At 41.5% G+C, this 17,254-nt stretch overlaps 1 protein-coding gene across 3 annotated transcripts in view; it reads right to left on the reverse strand.

Annotated features, from left to right (window-relative positions):
• Nucleotides 1-1,010: 1,010 nt before the first annotated feature.
• Nucleotides 1,011-17,254, reverse strand: part of LOC311010396 (echinoderm microtubule-associated protein-like 6) — a 56,921-nt gene continuing 40,677 nt past the window's right edge. For all 3 annotated transcript variants that reach the window (XM_084004870.1, XM_084004869.1, XM_084004868.1), the window contains 11 exons: nt 11,366-11,539; nt 10,360-10,568; nt 10,122-10,279; nt 9,292-9,406; nt 8,235-8,423; nt 7,980-8,152; nt 7,729-7,891; nt 7,428-7,531; nt 3,887-4,040; nt 3,680-3,780; nt 1,011-2,216 (listed from right to left, as the gene is read on the reverse strand). In XM_084004870.1, the coding sequence (XP_083860996.1) occupies nt 2,192-2,216; nt 3,680-3,780; nt 3,887-4,040; nt 7,428-7,531; nt 7,729-7,891; nt 7,980-8,152; nt 8,235-8,423; nt 9,292-9,406; nt 10,122-10,279; nt 10,360-10,568; nt 11,366-11,539 (1,565 nt within the window). In that variant the 3' untranslated portion in view covers nt 1,011-2,191. The remainder of the gene's footprint in view (nt 2,217-3,679; nt 3,781-3,886; nt 4,041-7,427; nt 7,532-7,728; nt 7,892-7,979; nt 8,153-8,234; nt 8,424-9,291; nt 9,407-10,121; nt 10,280-10,359; nt 10,569-11,365; nt 11,540-17,254) is intronic.

A 17,254-nucleotide genomic window follows, 5' to 3' on the forward strand; every position in this document is an offset into this window, starting at 1 on the left:
ATAGCACAAGCGAACTCGGCAACTAGAAGAACTGAATGAAATTTCTTGAAAACTTCTCCAGATGTCTCGAACACACCGGCTCACTTGGAAAATAGGTCTTATGTCCAAAATTCTGAACTATCCCTTTAACCTTATTTTCACCTGTTGGGTGACATCTGGTTAGCCGATGTCTGCTCTGCTTGTAATAGTCAATTAAAATGCTATTCGTCTTCCATCTGCTTTAGAAGTAATGGTTGTAAGCCTTTGGTTTATTGGGTTACAGTTTATACAAGTGTGTTTGTTCAAGTTTCCATCAGCGGTATAGTGCACATTATTACTGTTAATACTCCACATCTTAGCCTCCCTATATATTTCACTGCACTTCTTTGCACTTTGGTTAGAGACAGCATTTCATTGTTATGATGATAAAGTTGAATTTTCATTATTAGTGTTATGTATACCAAACACTATGCATATGTTTGTTTTCCATCTCTTTTCTTGTACTGCTTTCATTGTTTTATTATTAATAAAATATAACACTCAATGGTCATATAATTGTCTTCTCTCTTTAGATGCACTTTTAGATATTTTAAACCCCACCGCTGCAAATCCTGGTCCACCTGCAGCCCCCCAGCACACATTTAGATACATTCTTCTGTGTGCAAACATTGCATTTACCATTATTCATCCACCTGATTTGTTTTATTATTATTCATCTGGATTCTGGTGTAAAACTGCTAAAAAAAAAGTAACTTTCCATAAAACGCCGCTGTAGCCGTCTGTCAATCAGCAGGTAGCCCCGCCCCCTAAATCATCCCCTGGTTTCTGGTCTGTTGGACTCTAAATGGACCATAATGTACTAAATGAACATCATGCTGGATTGAAGAAGACTTGAAACTAGAGATTGAGACATAAACTCATGTTTACTATGTTTACTGAGATTATAAATCAAGAGAGAAGAAGACTAAATTTCTAATAGACTTCCATGAAAACTGACTTATTTTTCAACCTCCTGATGCCCCCTGCTGGCCAATAGAGAGTATGCAATTTCAAGACACCTTCAGCTTGAGTTGACACCTGTTTTCAACATAGAAGCTTCAATCAAACATCCTGACTTAGGACGTGTGTGCTATCATTTTGTCATCCATACCTTACTTCTTTAGAAATTATTTCTCAAAGCATTCTGATTGGTTCTCCCCTTCAATCCTCATTCAGACTTTCAAAAGCAGCGTTCAGTTTCCTCAAGTTTTATTCTGCAGGAGACAAATACAAAACGCAACCCTGTGGACAGGAAAGGTTTCAAAGTCGTCCATGATGTTGTTTGTTCTGCTCAATGAATTCTAGTTCATATTTATTTTCTACCTTTAATATTATTTACTATTATTTCGTTTAGTGAGGTAGACTTATTTTTTTTTTTTTTGTTAATAAACTATTTTCACACCTTAAAATTTTATGACTGGGATCAAACTAAGATCCATCTTTCCTCTATTTTCTTCTACTTCATTAAGTACTCAGTGCAGTGAAGTATAACTGCATCATCATCATCATCATCATCATCATCATCATCAGACAGTACAAGATGCAAAACAATACAAGGACAGTATTCATCATCCATATCTGTAAAAAGCCCTAAATTATCATGTTTCATAGCACCACAATTATAAATAAAGTTGTATCAAATGTTTGGTCAGAGTTTGTGAAAAAGGCACATACTGACAAACGGAAACACTGCTACGTGAAACAGCTACAAGTTCTTTTAAAGAGGTTCAACTGGAAAACAGAAAAACTGCACTTTCCATGTTTCTGGATCTTTTTCAACACATTTAACAACACAAACCTTTGAACACAGAGACCTGAACTATAAACGATTGTTTCATCAGTTTCACATCAAATGTCTTCACGTCACAATGAAATACAGTACTGTTAGCTTCTGGACCGGAGCATCCCGGAGAGGAAATGTCACATGTTTGATATCATGTGACGTGAGTCTGTCAGCAGCAGGTAACTCAGCTCAGTGAACATCCACAGCTTGAATTCTTTGTGTTCAGACTTCCTGTCATGCCTGGTTTCAGGTCAAAGGACTGAAGCATCAGGAGAGGTGAGTGCAGCATCACAGGAGAAGAGGAGAAGAATAAGAAGAAGGACAGGAGGAGAAGAGGAAGGAGAAGAGGAAGAGGCTCTGATGCAGGACTCTGGTGGGGGTTTGAGGATCTCACTGACATTTCCATACGAATAAACTGGAGGGAAGAAAGAGAGAAATAGATTTATTTGACAGTGTATGTTATTCAGTGATTTCTAGAAATACATACATATTCCTTGAATTTTCATGAAATTTACCATTGAAACTATATATAAGATTGTAACTTTCTCAAACTCTACCAAGGCTCTGACTGACTGTTCATTCATCGGAGCTACAACATTTAATTTTGGGAACGAATAATAATAGATCTGTGTTTTCTTTGATCAAATGATGATTGCATTGTTTTGGAAAAACACTAAAAACGCTGGATGAGACTGATGCTGTCTTCCTCGAGAAAAGAGAAACATTAAAAACACTGAAGTCACAATACAATATTATCATGCTAATAAAGTCATGAGACAATATCACGATGATTAAGTCACAATGCCATATTATCAGGATACTAAAGTTACACTATGATATGATGAAGATTATGAAGTTACTGAAATATCACAATAATTAAGTCACAATACCATATCATGAGGATACTTATGTCACAATTCGTAATCATGATGATAATTGAGTCACGATACAATATAATCACGGTAATTTAGTCAGGATATGATGATATCAGGATACTTAAGTCATGGTATGATCTTACTCTAATTTTAAACATATGTTGAGTATTGCTTTGACATACACGTATTACTTTTTTTAAATGCAGACTTTACAGTTTGTTAACATGTGTTTTATCTAATAAGATACATTTTTCATTCGCCTTGGTACCAACTTCCTGCCAATCAGTTGATTCTACCAGAAAAAAACTCAGCACCATCTAGTGGACTGAAAAAGCTACTGCTACCAAAAGATTGAACCTGTATTTGTGATATCGATTACAAAACAATCAGCTTTCAACAATCAACGCTGAAGACTTAATACATAAATAACGTATTTAACAAATAGTTCTTGTATTTTATATCTTCATTTCACATCTATCTTTTTTTAATTTTCCTTAAATTACCTTTGCTCTGAATTTTTTAAATCGTAAAAGTTTTTAAATCGTATTTAAATATCTGTGTTAAATTGCATTTTGTCTTTTGATTTTCTGTGTTAAGTGTTTGAATTGGCTTGTTGATGAAATGTGCTGTAGAAATAAACTTGCCTAAAAGATGGATGATTGGCTTCCATGTATAAATACATTGCCACGCAAACCATAGCATTACTATGCAGCTTCAATTTCCTCCCACCCCTAATTAATATCTCAAATACTATTTGTTGATTTCTTTTACATTTAGAAATGTTTCATCAGTGAGTGTGAAAAGTCTGTTTTTTAAATCATTAATATGTGCTTTCATTAACTGTGTTAAATAAATGAACAATAAATGCAAAAAACCCTCTTCTGACGGGCCTGAATGGACATTATTCTTCTTTCTTTGATCTCACTATTCAACCTGACTCATCACCTGAATCAAAGGCCTTTCCTCTGTCTGCTCTGAGAGAGCTGCTCTAACTTCATCTCACCTGCAGTCGCTGCCTCCGGCGCTGACCACAAATTTATCATCGCAGGAGAAACGAATGTTTGTGACGTGAGCAGAGTGACCGAAATAGCGCTTGTGTTTTGCCTGTGAACAGATGAGAAGGAGGTAATAAGAGGTGGACAGAACTCTTCTATTATCTGTTAGAGACTTAGAGAAGAAGATGCGTCACTGTCATACCAAGTTCACTTACAAATTTATCTGAGCACGGGAAGTCAAAGAGCTTGATGAGGCCAAAGTCATCTCCGGTCACCAGGTTGAGGCCGGTGTGGGAAACACAAGCACAGTTCACGTCTGCCTTCTCGGTGTTACGAGGCCAAACTCCGAGGACCTCGTCACCCAGAATGCTGAGAAACAAAAAACATCACCATCATTGTCAATATGTTACTAATATATGATCTTTCCTAATGCTGTGTTCACACAAAATGTGAAGGGAATCTTCGTTTAACCACAGGATCATTTAGGTTTTTTTGCTAGACGAAACATGGAGGAGGCGGGGCTTCCCTCACTATTTGGTGTGATTTAAACATTATATTCTTTTGCCTACATGAAAACATGTTTCTATGCAATTATATCTTGACAACATGTCACCGCTATAACCATCGTTGTTTGACTAGCATCATCTTTGCTTTTTACTATCTGTTTGGACTGGCACCTATTTTTTTGACATTCTTCTTTCTCCAGGAGCACCAACCAGAGGATGCTGCTTCATACTTTGTATGATGAGCCTGTCTCTACAATCTGATAGCCGTGACGTTAGAGAGGAGGACATAAGCTCAGCACATGGGGGCTGCTGAGTCCCGGGTTGGAGTCCGACCCGAGGCCCTTTGCTGTGCGTCGCCCCCCTGTCTCTCCTTCTTTCACTCTCATGCTGTCCATCCATCCATCGTCTACCGCTTATCCTGTATTCAGGGTCATGGGGGGGCTGGAGCCGATCCCAGCTGTCATTGGGCGAAGGTAGGGTACACCCTGGACAGGTAACCAGTCTATCAGAGGGCCGACATGTAGAGACAGACAGGTAACCAGTCTATCACAGGGCTGACATGTAGAGACAGACAGCTAACCAGTCTATCACAGGGAGACATGTAGAGACAGACAGGTAACCAGTCTATCACAGGGAGACATGTAGAGACAGACAGGTAACCAGTCTATCACAGGGCTGACATGTAGAGACAGACAGGTAACCAGTCTATCAGAGGGCCGACATGTAGAGACAGACAGGTAACCAGTCTATCACAGGGCTGACATGTAGAGACAGACAGGTAACCAGTCTATCACAGGGAGACATGTAGAGACAGACAGGTAACCAGTCTATCACAGGGCTGACATGTAGAGACAGACAGGTAACCAGTCTATCACAGGGAGACATGTAGAGACAGACAGGTAACCAGTCTATCACAGGGCTGACATGTAGAGACAGACAGGTAACCAGTCTATCACAGGGCTGACATGTAGAGACAGACAGGTAACCAGTCTATCACAGGGCCGACATGTAGAGACAGACAGGTAACCAGTCTATCAGAGGGCCGACATGTAGAGACAGACAGGTAACCAGTCTATCACAGGGCTGACATGTAGAGACAGACAGCTAACCAGTCTATCACAGGGAGACATGTAGAGACAGACAGGTAACCAGTCTATCAGAGGGCCGACATGTAGAGACAGACAGGTAACCAGTCTATCACAGGGCTGACATGTAGAGACAGACAGGTAACCAGTCTATCACAGGGCCGACATGTAGAGACAGACAGGTAACCAGTCTATCACAGGGCTGACATGTAGAGACAGACAGGTAACCAGTCTATCACAGGGCTGACATGTAGAGACAGACAGCTAACCAGTCTATCACAGGGAGACATGTAGAGACAGACAGGTAACCAGTCTATCAGAGGGCCGACATGTAGAGACAGACAGGTAACCAGTCTATCACAGGGCTGACATGTAGAGACAGACAGGTAACCAGTCTATCACAGGGCCGACATGTAGAGACAGACAGGTAACCAGTCTATCAGAGGGCCGACATGTAGAGACAGACAGGTAACCAGTCTATCACAGGGCTGACATGTAGAGACAGACAGCTAACCAGTCTATCACAGGGAGACATGTAGAGACAGACAGGTAACCAGTCTATCAGAGGGCCGACATGTAGAGACAGACAGCTAACCAGTCTATCACAGGGAGACATGTAGAGACAGACAGGTAACCAGTCTATCAGAGGGCCGACATGTAGAGACAGACAGGTAACCAGTCTATCACATGGCTGACATGTAGAGACAGACAGGTAACCAGTCTATCACAGGGAGACATGTAGAGACAGACAGGTAACCAGTCTATCACAGGGAGACATGTAGAGACAGACAGGTAACCAGTCTATCACAGGGAGACATGTAGAGACAGACAGGTAACCAGTCTATCACAGGGAGACATGTAGAGACAGACAGGTAACCAGTCTATCAGAGGGCCGACATGTAGAGACAGACAGGTAACCAGTCTATCACAGGGAGACATGTAGAGACAGACAGGTAACCAGTCTATCACAGGGAGACATGTAGAGACAGACAGGTAACCAGTCTATCACAGGGCTGACATGTAGAGACAGACAGGTAACCAGTCTATCACAGGGAGACATGTAGAGACAGACAGGTAACCAGTCTATCACAGGGCTGACATGTAGAGACAGACAGGTAACCAGTCTATCACAGGGCTGACATGTAGAGACAGACAGGTAACCAGTCTATCACAGGGAGACATGTAGAGACAGACAGGTAACCAGTCTATCACAGGGCTGACATGTAGAGACAGACAGGTAACCAGTCTATCACAGGGCTGACATGTAGAGACAGACAGGTAACCAGTCTATCACAGGGCTGACATGTAGAGACAGACAGGTAACCAGTCTATCACAGGGCTGACATGTAGAGACAGACAGGTAACCAGTCTATCACAGGGCTGACATGTAGAGACAGACAGGTAACCAGTCTATCACAGGGCCGACATGTAGAGACAGACAGGTAACCAGTCTATCAGAGGGCCGACATGTAGAGACAGACAGGTAACCAGTCTATCACAGGGCTGACATGTAGAGACAGACAGGTAACCAGTCTATCACAGGGAGACATGTAGAGACAGACAGGTAACCAGTCTATCACAGGGAGACATGTAGAGACAGACAGGTAACCAGTCTATCACAGGGCTGACATGTAGAGACAGACAGGTAACCAGTCTATCACAGGGAGACATGTAGAGACAGACAGGTAACCAGTCTATCACAGGGAGACATGTAGAGACAGACAGGTAACCAGTCTATCACAGGGAGACATGTAGAGACAGACAGGTAACCAGTCTATCACACGGAGACATGTAGAGACAGACAGGTAACCGATCTATCACAGGGCTGACATGTAGAGACAGACAGGTAACCAGTCTATCACAGGGCTGACATGTAGAGACAGACAGGTAACCAGTCTATCACAGGGCTGACATGTAGAGACAGACAGATCATTCACGCTCACATTCACACCTACGGGCAATTTAGAGTACACTCTCATGCTGTCCTCTCCATAAATAAAGGGAAAGGAAAAACAAATAATAAGCGGTCGGAGTGGCAAACACAAAAAAGGTGGAGCGCTCAGAAAAGGTTTGTTCCTTAGACCCGCCAGTATGTTTTAGTATGGAGCATGTTCCCTCAACCAAAACTAAAACTAACTAATTCCTCATCTCATAGACAGCCTCACCTGGTCCAGGTAGCCCAGGTGATCCTCTCGCAGACAGACTGCTCTGTGACGATCTTCCCCGAGGGAACTTCATGCACCTCCTTTGTGTAGGTGCTGGTGGACACCTGGAATGGAAGTGAAAGACATTTCATGTTTCACTGATGTGTGTCGCTGCGATGAAGGATTTTCAGTGAGCTCAACTGCAGGAAAAGCATCTGTTGCCCCATCCATCAAAGGTCAGAGGTCACAAGACCATGAGCATCAACAGAAATCAAACCTACATTTGCTCCTGACCAAACGTGTCATGATTAGTCTTTTTAACCTGGATGTGTTTGCTGTCAGCAGAGAAGTCGATCTGGATGACAGAGCCAGGGATGTCCTTACAGTAGCCGATCCTGTTCAGGGACGGTCCCAGAGAAAGGTCGTAGAAATCCACAGCACTTTCAACCGAACCCACCGCCAAGAATCGGTTGTCTGGACTGAAGCTGAAGCACATGAAAACCACAGAAAGATGTGCAGTTGATTGAGGTACAACACAAAGTGTCCTGATATCTGTAAAGAGTGATGTTGTACCGTATGTCCTGGATGGCGACGCTGCGATCTCTCTTCTTGCCCCAGACGGTGAGGGAGTTGACCAGCAGGACGATGAACTCTCCATTCTCCATCCCAATGGAAACCATCTCTCCATTGGGACTGTAGGAGGTGCACTTGGCAGGATGACCCAAACTCACTTTGTTCAGAAGTTTCTAACACAGAACATAGACAACCGAGCGTATGAGTAGATGGCAGAAGTACTGACTCCTCACACCTCAGTCTTCAGAGAGGTACCTTATCAGCAAGGTCCCATATCCGGATGGTCCCGTCATCGCTGGCGGAGATGAAGACGTCTTTGAAAGGGTGAGCTGCCAAACCCCAGATCCCTCCCTGAGTGTGTCCGTTGATCATTGTGTTGGAGGCAGCATTCTTTTCACCAACCTCTATGATCTCGCCATCTTTGGTGCCCACCAGGATTTTACCCTGAATCATAAGAGACAAGCGACATGGGTCAAAACATGCTGAAATGTGATCATTCTACCTTAAATTTAGGGGAAAAAACAGTTGGGGGGATTTTTTATATTTATATTATTTTATTCATTTAGTTTTCAACTCTCATAAAACTAGTCTGCACTTTTAGTCATCTTATTCTATACTTCTCTAGTATCATCTTATTCTATATACTTCTCTAGTATCTTTCTTTTTTTCTTTGCCTGTAAAGCACGTTGAATGACCTCTGTGTGATAAGGGGATATATAAATAAACTTGCCTTCCCCCTATAACTGGAGGTAAATTGCAAGTGTTATTTCACCTTCAAACTACAATGGTCACATCTAATTAATATAAAGTCCATTACAACAAGGTTCTGGCTAAAAGCAATCAAGAGCTGGATCCTATTTTACCACTACTGTACTGGTGTTTGTGGTATGTTTATTTTATTGTATTTCCATATTTGTAATATATTGTGGTTTTATAATATAGAAATCTGTATTAATTACTAGGGGTTTAACAGTATACAACATTCATGGTTCAGTACGTTGTTGGTACAAAACAGAAAACAACAACTTTTTGTGGTCCTTTTTTTGGGTCCATTTATCTGACTTACCTTGCTAAACCAACTAGCATGCTACAACTAACAACATCTGATGCACTGCCAAAACCATCCAGGTCAAACTCGCAGCAGTAGTACACAGCTGTGCTTTTGACTTTAAAACAAAGCTCTGGTTTGGAACTACTTTGCATCGTCTCTATTAAATAAAATACATATTAAATTAAAATGAAATGATTGTGAATAAGCACTGACTGAGACACTTTTGCATTGACGCTGCATAAGAGTTGTTGTGTTGGGTACCTTTCCTCTGCAGACGGATCGGACGTTCTCCACCGGTTGGCCCGTCTCCAACTGAAATGCTCTGCATCGCTTCATCTCCTGATCCCAAAGCTTCACAGCGCCACCTTCTTTAGTTCTAACAAACACACAAACAAACACCATGGTTTTATTTTCACAGCTCTGACTCAATGCACTTCTTCCCTATGGATCCTTTTACAGTTTGTAGCCAATGATGGCAACAGAGGGACGACACGGGGCAACAGCTTTTAAAATCCTAGTTTTCTGAATGGAATCTAGTTGATGGGTGCTAGGCTATGCAAACATTGTAGCCACTCCATCAGCACTCCAAATAAGGTCATCCATCCATCCATCCATTGTCTACCGCTTATCCTGTATTCAGGGTCGCAGGGGGGCTGGAGCCGATCCCAGCTATCATTGGGCGAAGGCAGGGTACACCCTGGACAGGTAACCAGTCTATCACAGGGCCAACATATAGAGACAAAAAACCATTCACGCTCACATTCACACCTACGGGCAATTTAGAGTCATCAATCAACCTATCCCCATCCTGCATGTCTTTGGACTGTGGGAGGAAGCCGGAGAACCCGGAGAGAACCCACGCTTACACGGGGAGAACATGCAAACTCCACACAGAAGGAACCCGGGGCCGACCCGGTGATCGAACCCGGGATCCTCTTGCTGTGAGGCGAGAGTGCTACCCACTACACCACCGTGCAGCCCCCAAATAAGGTCATCTAGACATAAATAAGACAGAGACCTAGTCTCTGGTTTCTCCACATAGTCTGGTCTGGTCTCTGGACTAAATAAAGTGTTGATTCTTGGGTACTCACGGCCGTTCCTTCCCCCCTGTAACGATGAGTCCATCCCTCAGGGTGGTGTACATGGTGAAAACTGGGCCGCTGTGCGCCTTCGCCACCACTCGTACCAGGAAGTGCTCCCTCCATACGTAAACATCTCCGTTTATAGCGCCGGTAAAGGTAAGGTTGTTCTGGAGACAAACACTGACTTACTACAGATTTATAGCATGTATATTAAAAGGTGAGTCTCAACTACAGGTTTTTATCTTACAGCACCAAATGCGACAGACAGCATGGTCTGCATGCGGCCGTCCTCCACCGAGCCAATCACTCCCTTCTTGTACACGAGTGAACCGCCAACCAGAGTCCAGAACTTGATGTGTTTGATTCCCACCGACACAAACTGGGTGTCAGAGTCCGGTCTGAACTCCACCACGAAGATCCGCTCAGCATGGCTTCCTTTACAGGTCACCTTGGTGCCTGGCAGAGAGGTCAAAGGTCACTTTCCAAGCGGATGATTCTCAATGGTATATTCATTGTGAATTCTGCTTTTTTTTTAGACTGGACTGTATATTATATGAAGGCTGTGGTTCATATTATATCATATCATATCATAATTACACATATTTGGCAAACTGTCTGCCACCAAAGGGTCAAAAAATATCTTAGCTTCAGCTACTAAGATACATCGCTTCTGTGAATATGCGTCACATCTTCAACCGCGTATCCGGTGTCAGGTTGCATGAATATGTGTGTGGAATATAAATGTATCTGTCACAGATCAGGGATCTCATTTGCACAGTGAAAAACATTCTCATTTATTAAACCTCACATATGCCTGCTAGTGCTCAACTTCATTTTATGAATCCCAAATCAACTTGAAAAAAGTGAAACGTGTTCATGTGGATCAGCCCTAATATAAGGAGACATGAGCAAGTTTTAACAATAATAGTAATATCATAAATATTTACAGAGCCTTTCAAGGGACCATAGGACGCTTTACACACAATGACGTTTTTTTCTCCAAGTTTCTGATGCTCACCACAAACCAGCGTAATAAAGGTTTTTGATCATATCCCTTTATTGACTCTGTGGAACACATATGATACTGGATCCATTTAAATGTCTGTGGTGAGAAAATGTTGCTTTCCTATTTGCACAGTTTGAGGTCAGGTTCCTGCCCAAGGTCACGTAGACATGGAGACCCCACGGGCCCCGGATCGAACCACTGATCTGAACTTTACCGCCTTCAAAAATAATTAAGATACGATTTGTACCTTCCTGCCACCTCCACACTGTGATGGTGTGTTCAGGCTCCACTCCCACAGAGAGCAGCAGCTTTCCTGTGGCGCTGAAGTTGACGTAGCCGACACCTTTAGCATGGGAACAGCGGAGGATGGACAATGTCTGCTTGGTCATGGCATCCCATACATGGATAGATGGAGCAAGACCTGTGAAAGGAGAACCAAAAAACTGAGGAACCATGGAATGCATCATGTGATCTATGAGCTAAGGCTCCAGGAACTGTGGATCAGAGGACCTAAGAAAGTAAGGTGGGCCTAGAACCATCAGACTTAACCTAAGAGACATAGTATCAATGGGCCAAGGAACTGAGGTTCCCTAGAACTGTAGAACCAGAGACCTAACATACCTCAGTAGCCCAAGAGTCAAGAAACCAAAGGGCACAGGAACTAGGGCTGCAAATAACATCTACTTTGATAATCAATTAATCTGTTGATTATTACCTTGATTAATCAATTATGAATCAGATAACAACAGAATTAAAAAAATGTCAAAACAAAACATTCTTTTCTTTTCTTAACATACATTTGGTCAAATATTGCTCAAATTACTTTAGAATTTCTCTGATTAATAGTATGAAATAATCCAAAAACATTATAATTCAGTTTCTCTATGACCTAATTAAACAATCTGAGCCAATTAGTGATAGCTCACATTGCCATCTCTGGCAGATTTGTGTCCATTTTGACATAAAAACCTATGATTAAAGGTTAATTCAAATTTGATGGACAGAAATACCTTTTGTCTGTTTTCTTTTTGTTTTGTGACAGATCATTGTAGCCAGGTTTTTATCAAGCGTTAGCTTTAAAATAGCTTCATCAGGGTTTTAAAATAGCATTTTCAAGTGTTTGCTTTAAAACAACTTAGTTAGGGGTGTTAGCTTTAAAATTGCATTATCAAGCATTAGCTTCGATATAGCTTCATCAGGGGCATTAGTGTCAAAAAATAATCAGGGGCGTTATCTTTATCAAGCGTTAGCTTTAAAATAGCTTCATCAGAGGTGTTAGCTTTAAAATAACATTATCAAATGTTAACTTAATCAACGGCGTTACCTTAATTAAGCATTAGCGTTGAAAGAGTTTTATCAGGGGTGTTCACTTTAAAATAGCTTAATCAGAGGCATGAGCTTTATTAAAGGAGTCATCACCTGGAAATCGCAATTTCTCTTGTTAAAACATGCATATCTGTGTTTGACCTCAGTTGAAACTTGCCTGAAAGGCTGGAGTTTGAAAGTGGCGCCGTTTTTTCGCTTCTGCTCTTTTTCCGAACAGGAATAGCACACAAGGGTGTGCATTCCTAAAGCACGAGATTTTGATTCTGCGCCTACGGTGACGTCACCGTGGAGGCTACTTGCATAAGCCCACCCCTCTTTCACCACCCAACCCCGCCCCGTCCGCTACCTGAAATCGCCGAAGCGCCGCCATTATGTTTTGGAGTCTGCATGCAGGCAAGCCCCCCCGGCTCTGTCCTTCCTGCGGCGAATCAACGCGCGCCTCATTACATATTATACAATGCACATCCGGACCAGTCAAAACCTCGCGCGTAATCTCGCGTGATAAAATCGCGGTACGAAAAAGGGTCAGAACAAGCTCAATGTTTGATTAAAATTTTTTTTTTTTTTTCTAATAAGTTTTACGAATTGATCCAAAGCGATCCAAGGGGGGCTGGATACGTATAAAACCAGGTGATGACTCCTTTAAGCCTTATAGCTATAAATAACTTTATCAGGGGTCTGTGTGACCGGCTTTATTGATCCATCATTAAAGGGAGATAAAACAGATGGAAGGTATTGCTGTCCATTACATTTGTTTTTAAATCAGAATCTGTAATCATGTGTTTGCTTCTGTGAGCTAAACAAGGTGTGGCATTGGCTGGTTTACTGCCCTTAGGAGATGTTGCCACCCTGCTTGCATTAGACCCAACTAATTAAGATAGTAGTAGTAAAGAAGATGTCCAAGAAACTACAGTCTCAAAGAACCAAGAATGTCAGGCCCCTCATTTATCAACAGTGCACACAGTTGTGTGCATAATGGGTGCCTAAGATCATTCCTACTGAAAGTGTGGAATTTATCAACAAGAAATGTGTGTAAATATAAGCACAGCTCTGACCATGCTTATGCACAGCATCTCGTGGTAGAATAGGGGAACTGCTAATAGAAAGCATTGCAAGTGTCACAACATGTATTAAACAAACAATCTCAATATCCACATATGTTCTCTTTGTATATTTTCTTTGAATAATATTTACTCAATTAGTTCATTTAGGAACAGACATGTAGCCTAATTGGTGTCAGAATCTATAAAAGAGGTAATTGAAAATATAACATGGCTCATCTTGCATTACTGCAGCACGTTTTCAGAGAACGCTGATCTGTTTGGTAAGAGAGTGGCTTCTGAGTAGGTACCGCTTCCCCAAACAGATATAGCTAGATTTATGCCATGATTTGGGAGCTGTTGGAGCGAGAAACGGAACGCCATTCCTGTACACATCCAAGTCCTTGGGCGTTTCTGAATGCAAATGACCCCAAATGTGCACAAGCATGGTGGTTTAGAACATGTGGGATTTATTAACGCTGATTACTGGTGTGCGTAGGACCCGGGTGGGCATTTTTGATAAATACAGATTTGTTTATACTTAGGCACATTCTAAATTTGATTAATAAGAAATCATTTAGAACCTTGCTATGCACAGTTGAAAAAATGAGGTCCCAGGAACTGTGGTGCCAAGGACCGAAGGCATAAAGGTAGCCAAGGAATGATGGAATCAAGGCATCACTTAGATGGATCTTGGATCTTTGAACATTTGTTTGGATCCTTGAAAACGGAGAAGCAAGAATTCAAAGAACAGGAGGACTAAGAAACCTCAGATCCACAGTATCAAGGAGCAAATTTCCAAAGGTCACACACAAGGCAAGGCATTAAGGAACCAACAGGCCAAGGAAACAAGAGAGCAGACAAAGACCTGGGAAACTTAAGGAACCAATTACTTTGCGTAGTTTGGAAGCCAAGGAACCGAAGAACAGAGAAACAGCAGAACAATCATGGAAAAATCATGTAATAGAGGAGTTGATGGACCAAGGAAGCAGAGACCAAAGTATTCAAGGAGCCATGGAATTAAGGAGGAAAAATACGAAGAAAGGAAGGGAACAATGGACTGAGGAGGTAAGAAACCTAGGAACAAAGGGTGATATGGAATCATAGAAATGCTGAGTATCAGAGAGAACAGGCTAAGATTCACGAGTGGAGGGAGGACATGTCGGGGCCCACTCATTGGACATCCTCTCTTTAAGGATCATTCATTACCTCCATATTGTTTGGGAGTTGGCATGCTGATTCAAATTAGCAAAACTCACTTCATCCAGCTATTAACACTTTCTGCCATGGTCACATAAGAATCCTTTCTTCTGAAGCCTAACGTCGGTGCAAATTAAGACGAGTTGTGTTCAGGGATAAACTCAGGTCAAAACAAGTCAAGTTATGAGAGAGATAAATGTGAAGGTGCCTTTGTTTTACATTTGTGTTTGTGTGGGTGCATTGCTTATACTTATTTGGTTCTATTGCATTAATATAATAATTATAATGTATGTACAGATGTGCATTTGTAATATATGACCAAGTTTTTCTTTCTTACTTAGCAGTTCTGTTCTGTACTGTTGCTACGTCCTATTAAAGGGTCAAACTAAAGGAGAGCTGTTTGCGTGTGTGTTTTAACTGACACCTGGGGTGAAGCTTGAAGTACCAAACTAGCCAGTCCACTGAGTTTATACAGTGCTCACTAAGAGTCACAAAAGTGCTGAAAATGACTGAAACTGACAGGGTCGTCACGAACAGCTTTGATGGATGGCTCAGTATCAGTTGGAACTGAAAACATCCATTTGAGGCCCTAATGTATTTGTACAGGTCTATTTTTTGAAAATACAACATTCCACAACTCGTCTACACTGATGACACTGCTTCATTTCTTTTTAAAAGTTCATGGTTTTCAGTCTATTTTATTGTTGTCACAAGGGTGTCACATGCTGGATCGCCAAAACATTCTGATTCAACCAATTTTCTTGTGCTTCTGTCCTGTGTCAGTATAAATGACATTTTGACTTCTTTTTTTTTTTTTTACAATTACTTTTGTCCCCTCAATTAACATCATTTGACTGTATATTTCATTTATCTGTAAATAATTTCTTTGTTTTGAATGTACTTCAATAGAGAGACTAAGTCCCGCCCCTTCTGTTGTCCCCAATGGAACCTTATATTAAAAAAACTAGGCACAGTAGTCAACAAAGAGGGACTTTTATTTTTTGGATCCTGTCTGAATTGTAAATGGTAAATGGTTCTGCATTGATTATGCATGTATTTATTGTTCTCTGAATTCCACATTCATGGTACAAATAAAATGGGATAAAAAAAATATTTGTCTCTCACTGTTGACTCCTGTACATATTTTTATTGACATAAGATCCAAAAAAGGGGGACACAGGAAGAGACGGGACCTAGCTTCTTGATAACCCATCATTACGATTAATCCTGTGAATACCATGAATATCTACATAAATATAGATATTCTGTCGAGTAGATGTTCTGCTCTGGACGAAGGTGTAGAAAGTCCCATGTGATCATGGCTTTAAAAGGTTAATAAAACAGCAGTGAAATCAGTTATAACATTCATACCATGAAATCCCCTGCATCAACAGAACAGATCTAGGTGTTCTAGAAGGAACAGCCTCTGAATCACAGTCTTACCACCAACAGTACGGACACCAAATACAACACACTAGCCCAGCTAGCTGACCATGCTAACACTAAGCAAGGCTTTGTTCTGACTTGCTTCAGTTTCTCTACTGTCATGCTCACACTTAAATGGACACATTTGAAACACTGTTTACAAAAAGTTTTCCATCCACACTAATGTTTTCAAATTGTTTTTTTATGTGCTGCAAAACCAGTCAGTTCAGTCACTTCTTCATCTTCCTCCACTGGAAGCTCTTATTGGCTCTCAGTCATTTCAATGACAACTAAGCAAATTGCTTCAAATGTGAGACAAAGTTTCCTCTGAAAGTCTCTGAATTAATGGGGTATTAGGTCTCATTCACCAATAAAATAGGTAATACATTCCAGAGAGAGGTTACAAGAAATCTGATTTATGATCTGTTCTTAAACCCCAATATTTCTTTCACCTGCGTTCTTATGCTGTGTTCAAACCAAACGTAAAGTGCAAAGATGTGAATATGCATCTAGGTTGCACGATTGAGGTGAATTACGAAATATTTTAACTCAAGCGAGAAAGTCACATGGTGCTGTGCTGTGTTCAGCGTTGAGATCGTACTCCTGTCGTCCTGACGTCTAATCCAAAATGGAGGAAACAAATGTCACCTCCTGTATCTGTGGTCCCCAGAGGTCTAGATAGTAGCTCATATTAGTCCAGAGACCAGACAAGACTATGTGGAGGAACCAGAGACTGTCTGTGGTCCCCCAGAGGTCTAGATAGTAGCTCATATTAGACCAGAGACCAGACCAGACTATGTGGAGAAACCAGACACTGTCTGTGGTCCCCAAGAGGTCTAGGATAGTAGCTCACATTAGTCCAGAGACCAGACCAGACTATGTGGAGAAACCAGAGACTGTCTGTGGTCCAAACAACAATGTATCTGTCTTATTTATGTCTAGATGACCTTATTTGGAGTGTTGATGAAGCAGCTATAATGTTAGCATAGCCTAGCACCATCAACCAGACTCCATTCAGAAAACAGGCATTTTAAAAGTAGTTAGCTTGCCGTCATGCAGACAGACCTAACAAAGCATGACTTTATTATACTGATCACCATCATTAAAGAGTTATTTCAGCATCCTTTTGATCTGGTTATTGATAT

Source organism: Eutrigla gurnardus (genome assembly GCF_963514095.1).
Source record: "Eutrigla gurnardus genome assembly, chromosome: 3".
Lineage (NCBI taxonomy): Eukaryota > Metazoa > Chordata > Actinopteri > Perciformes > Triglidae > Eutrigla > Eutrigla gurnardus.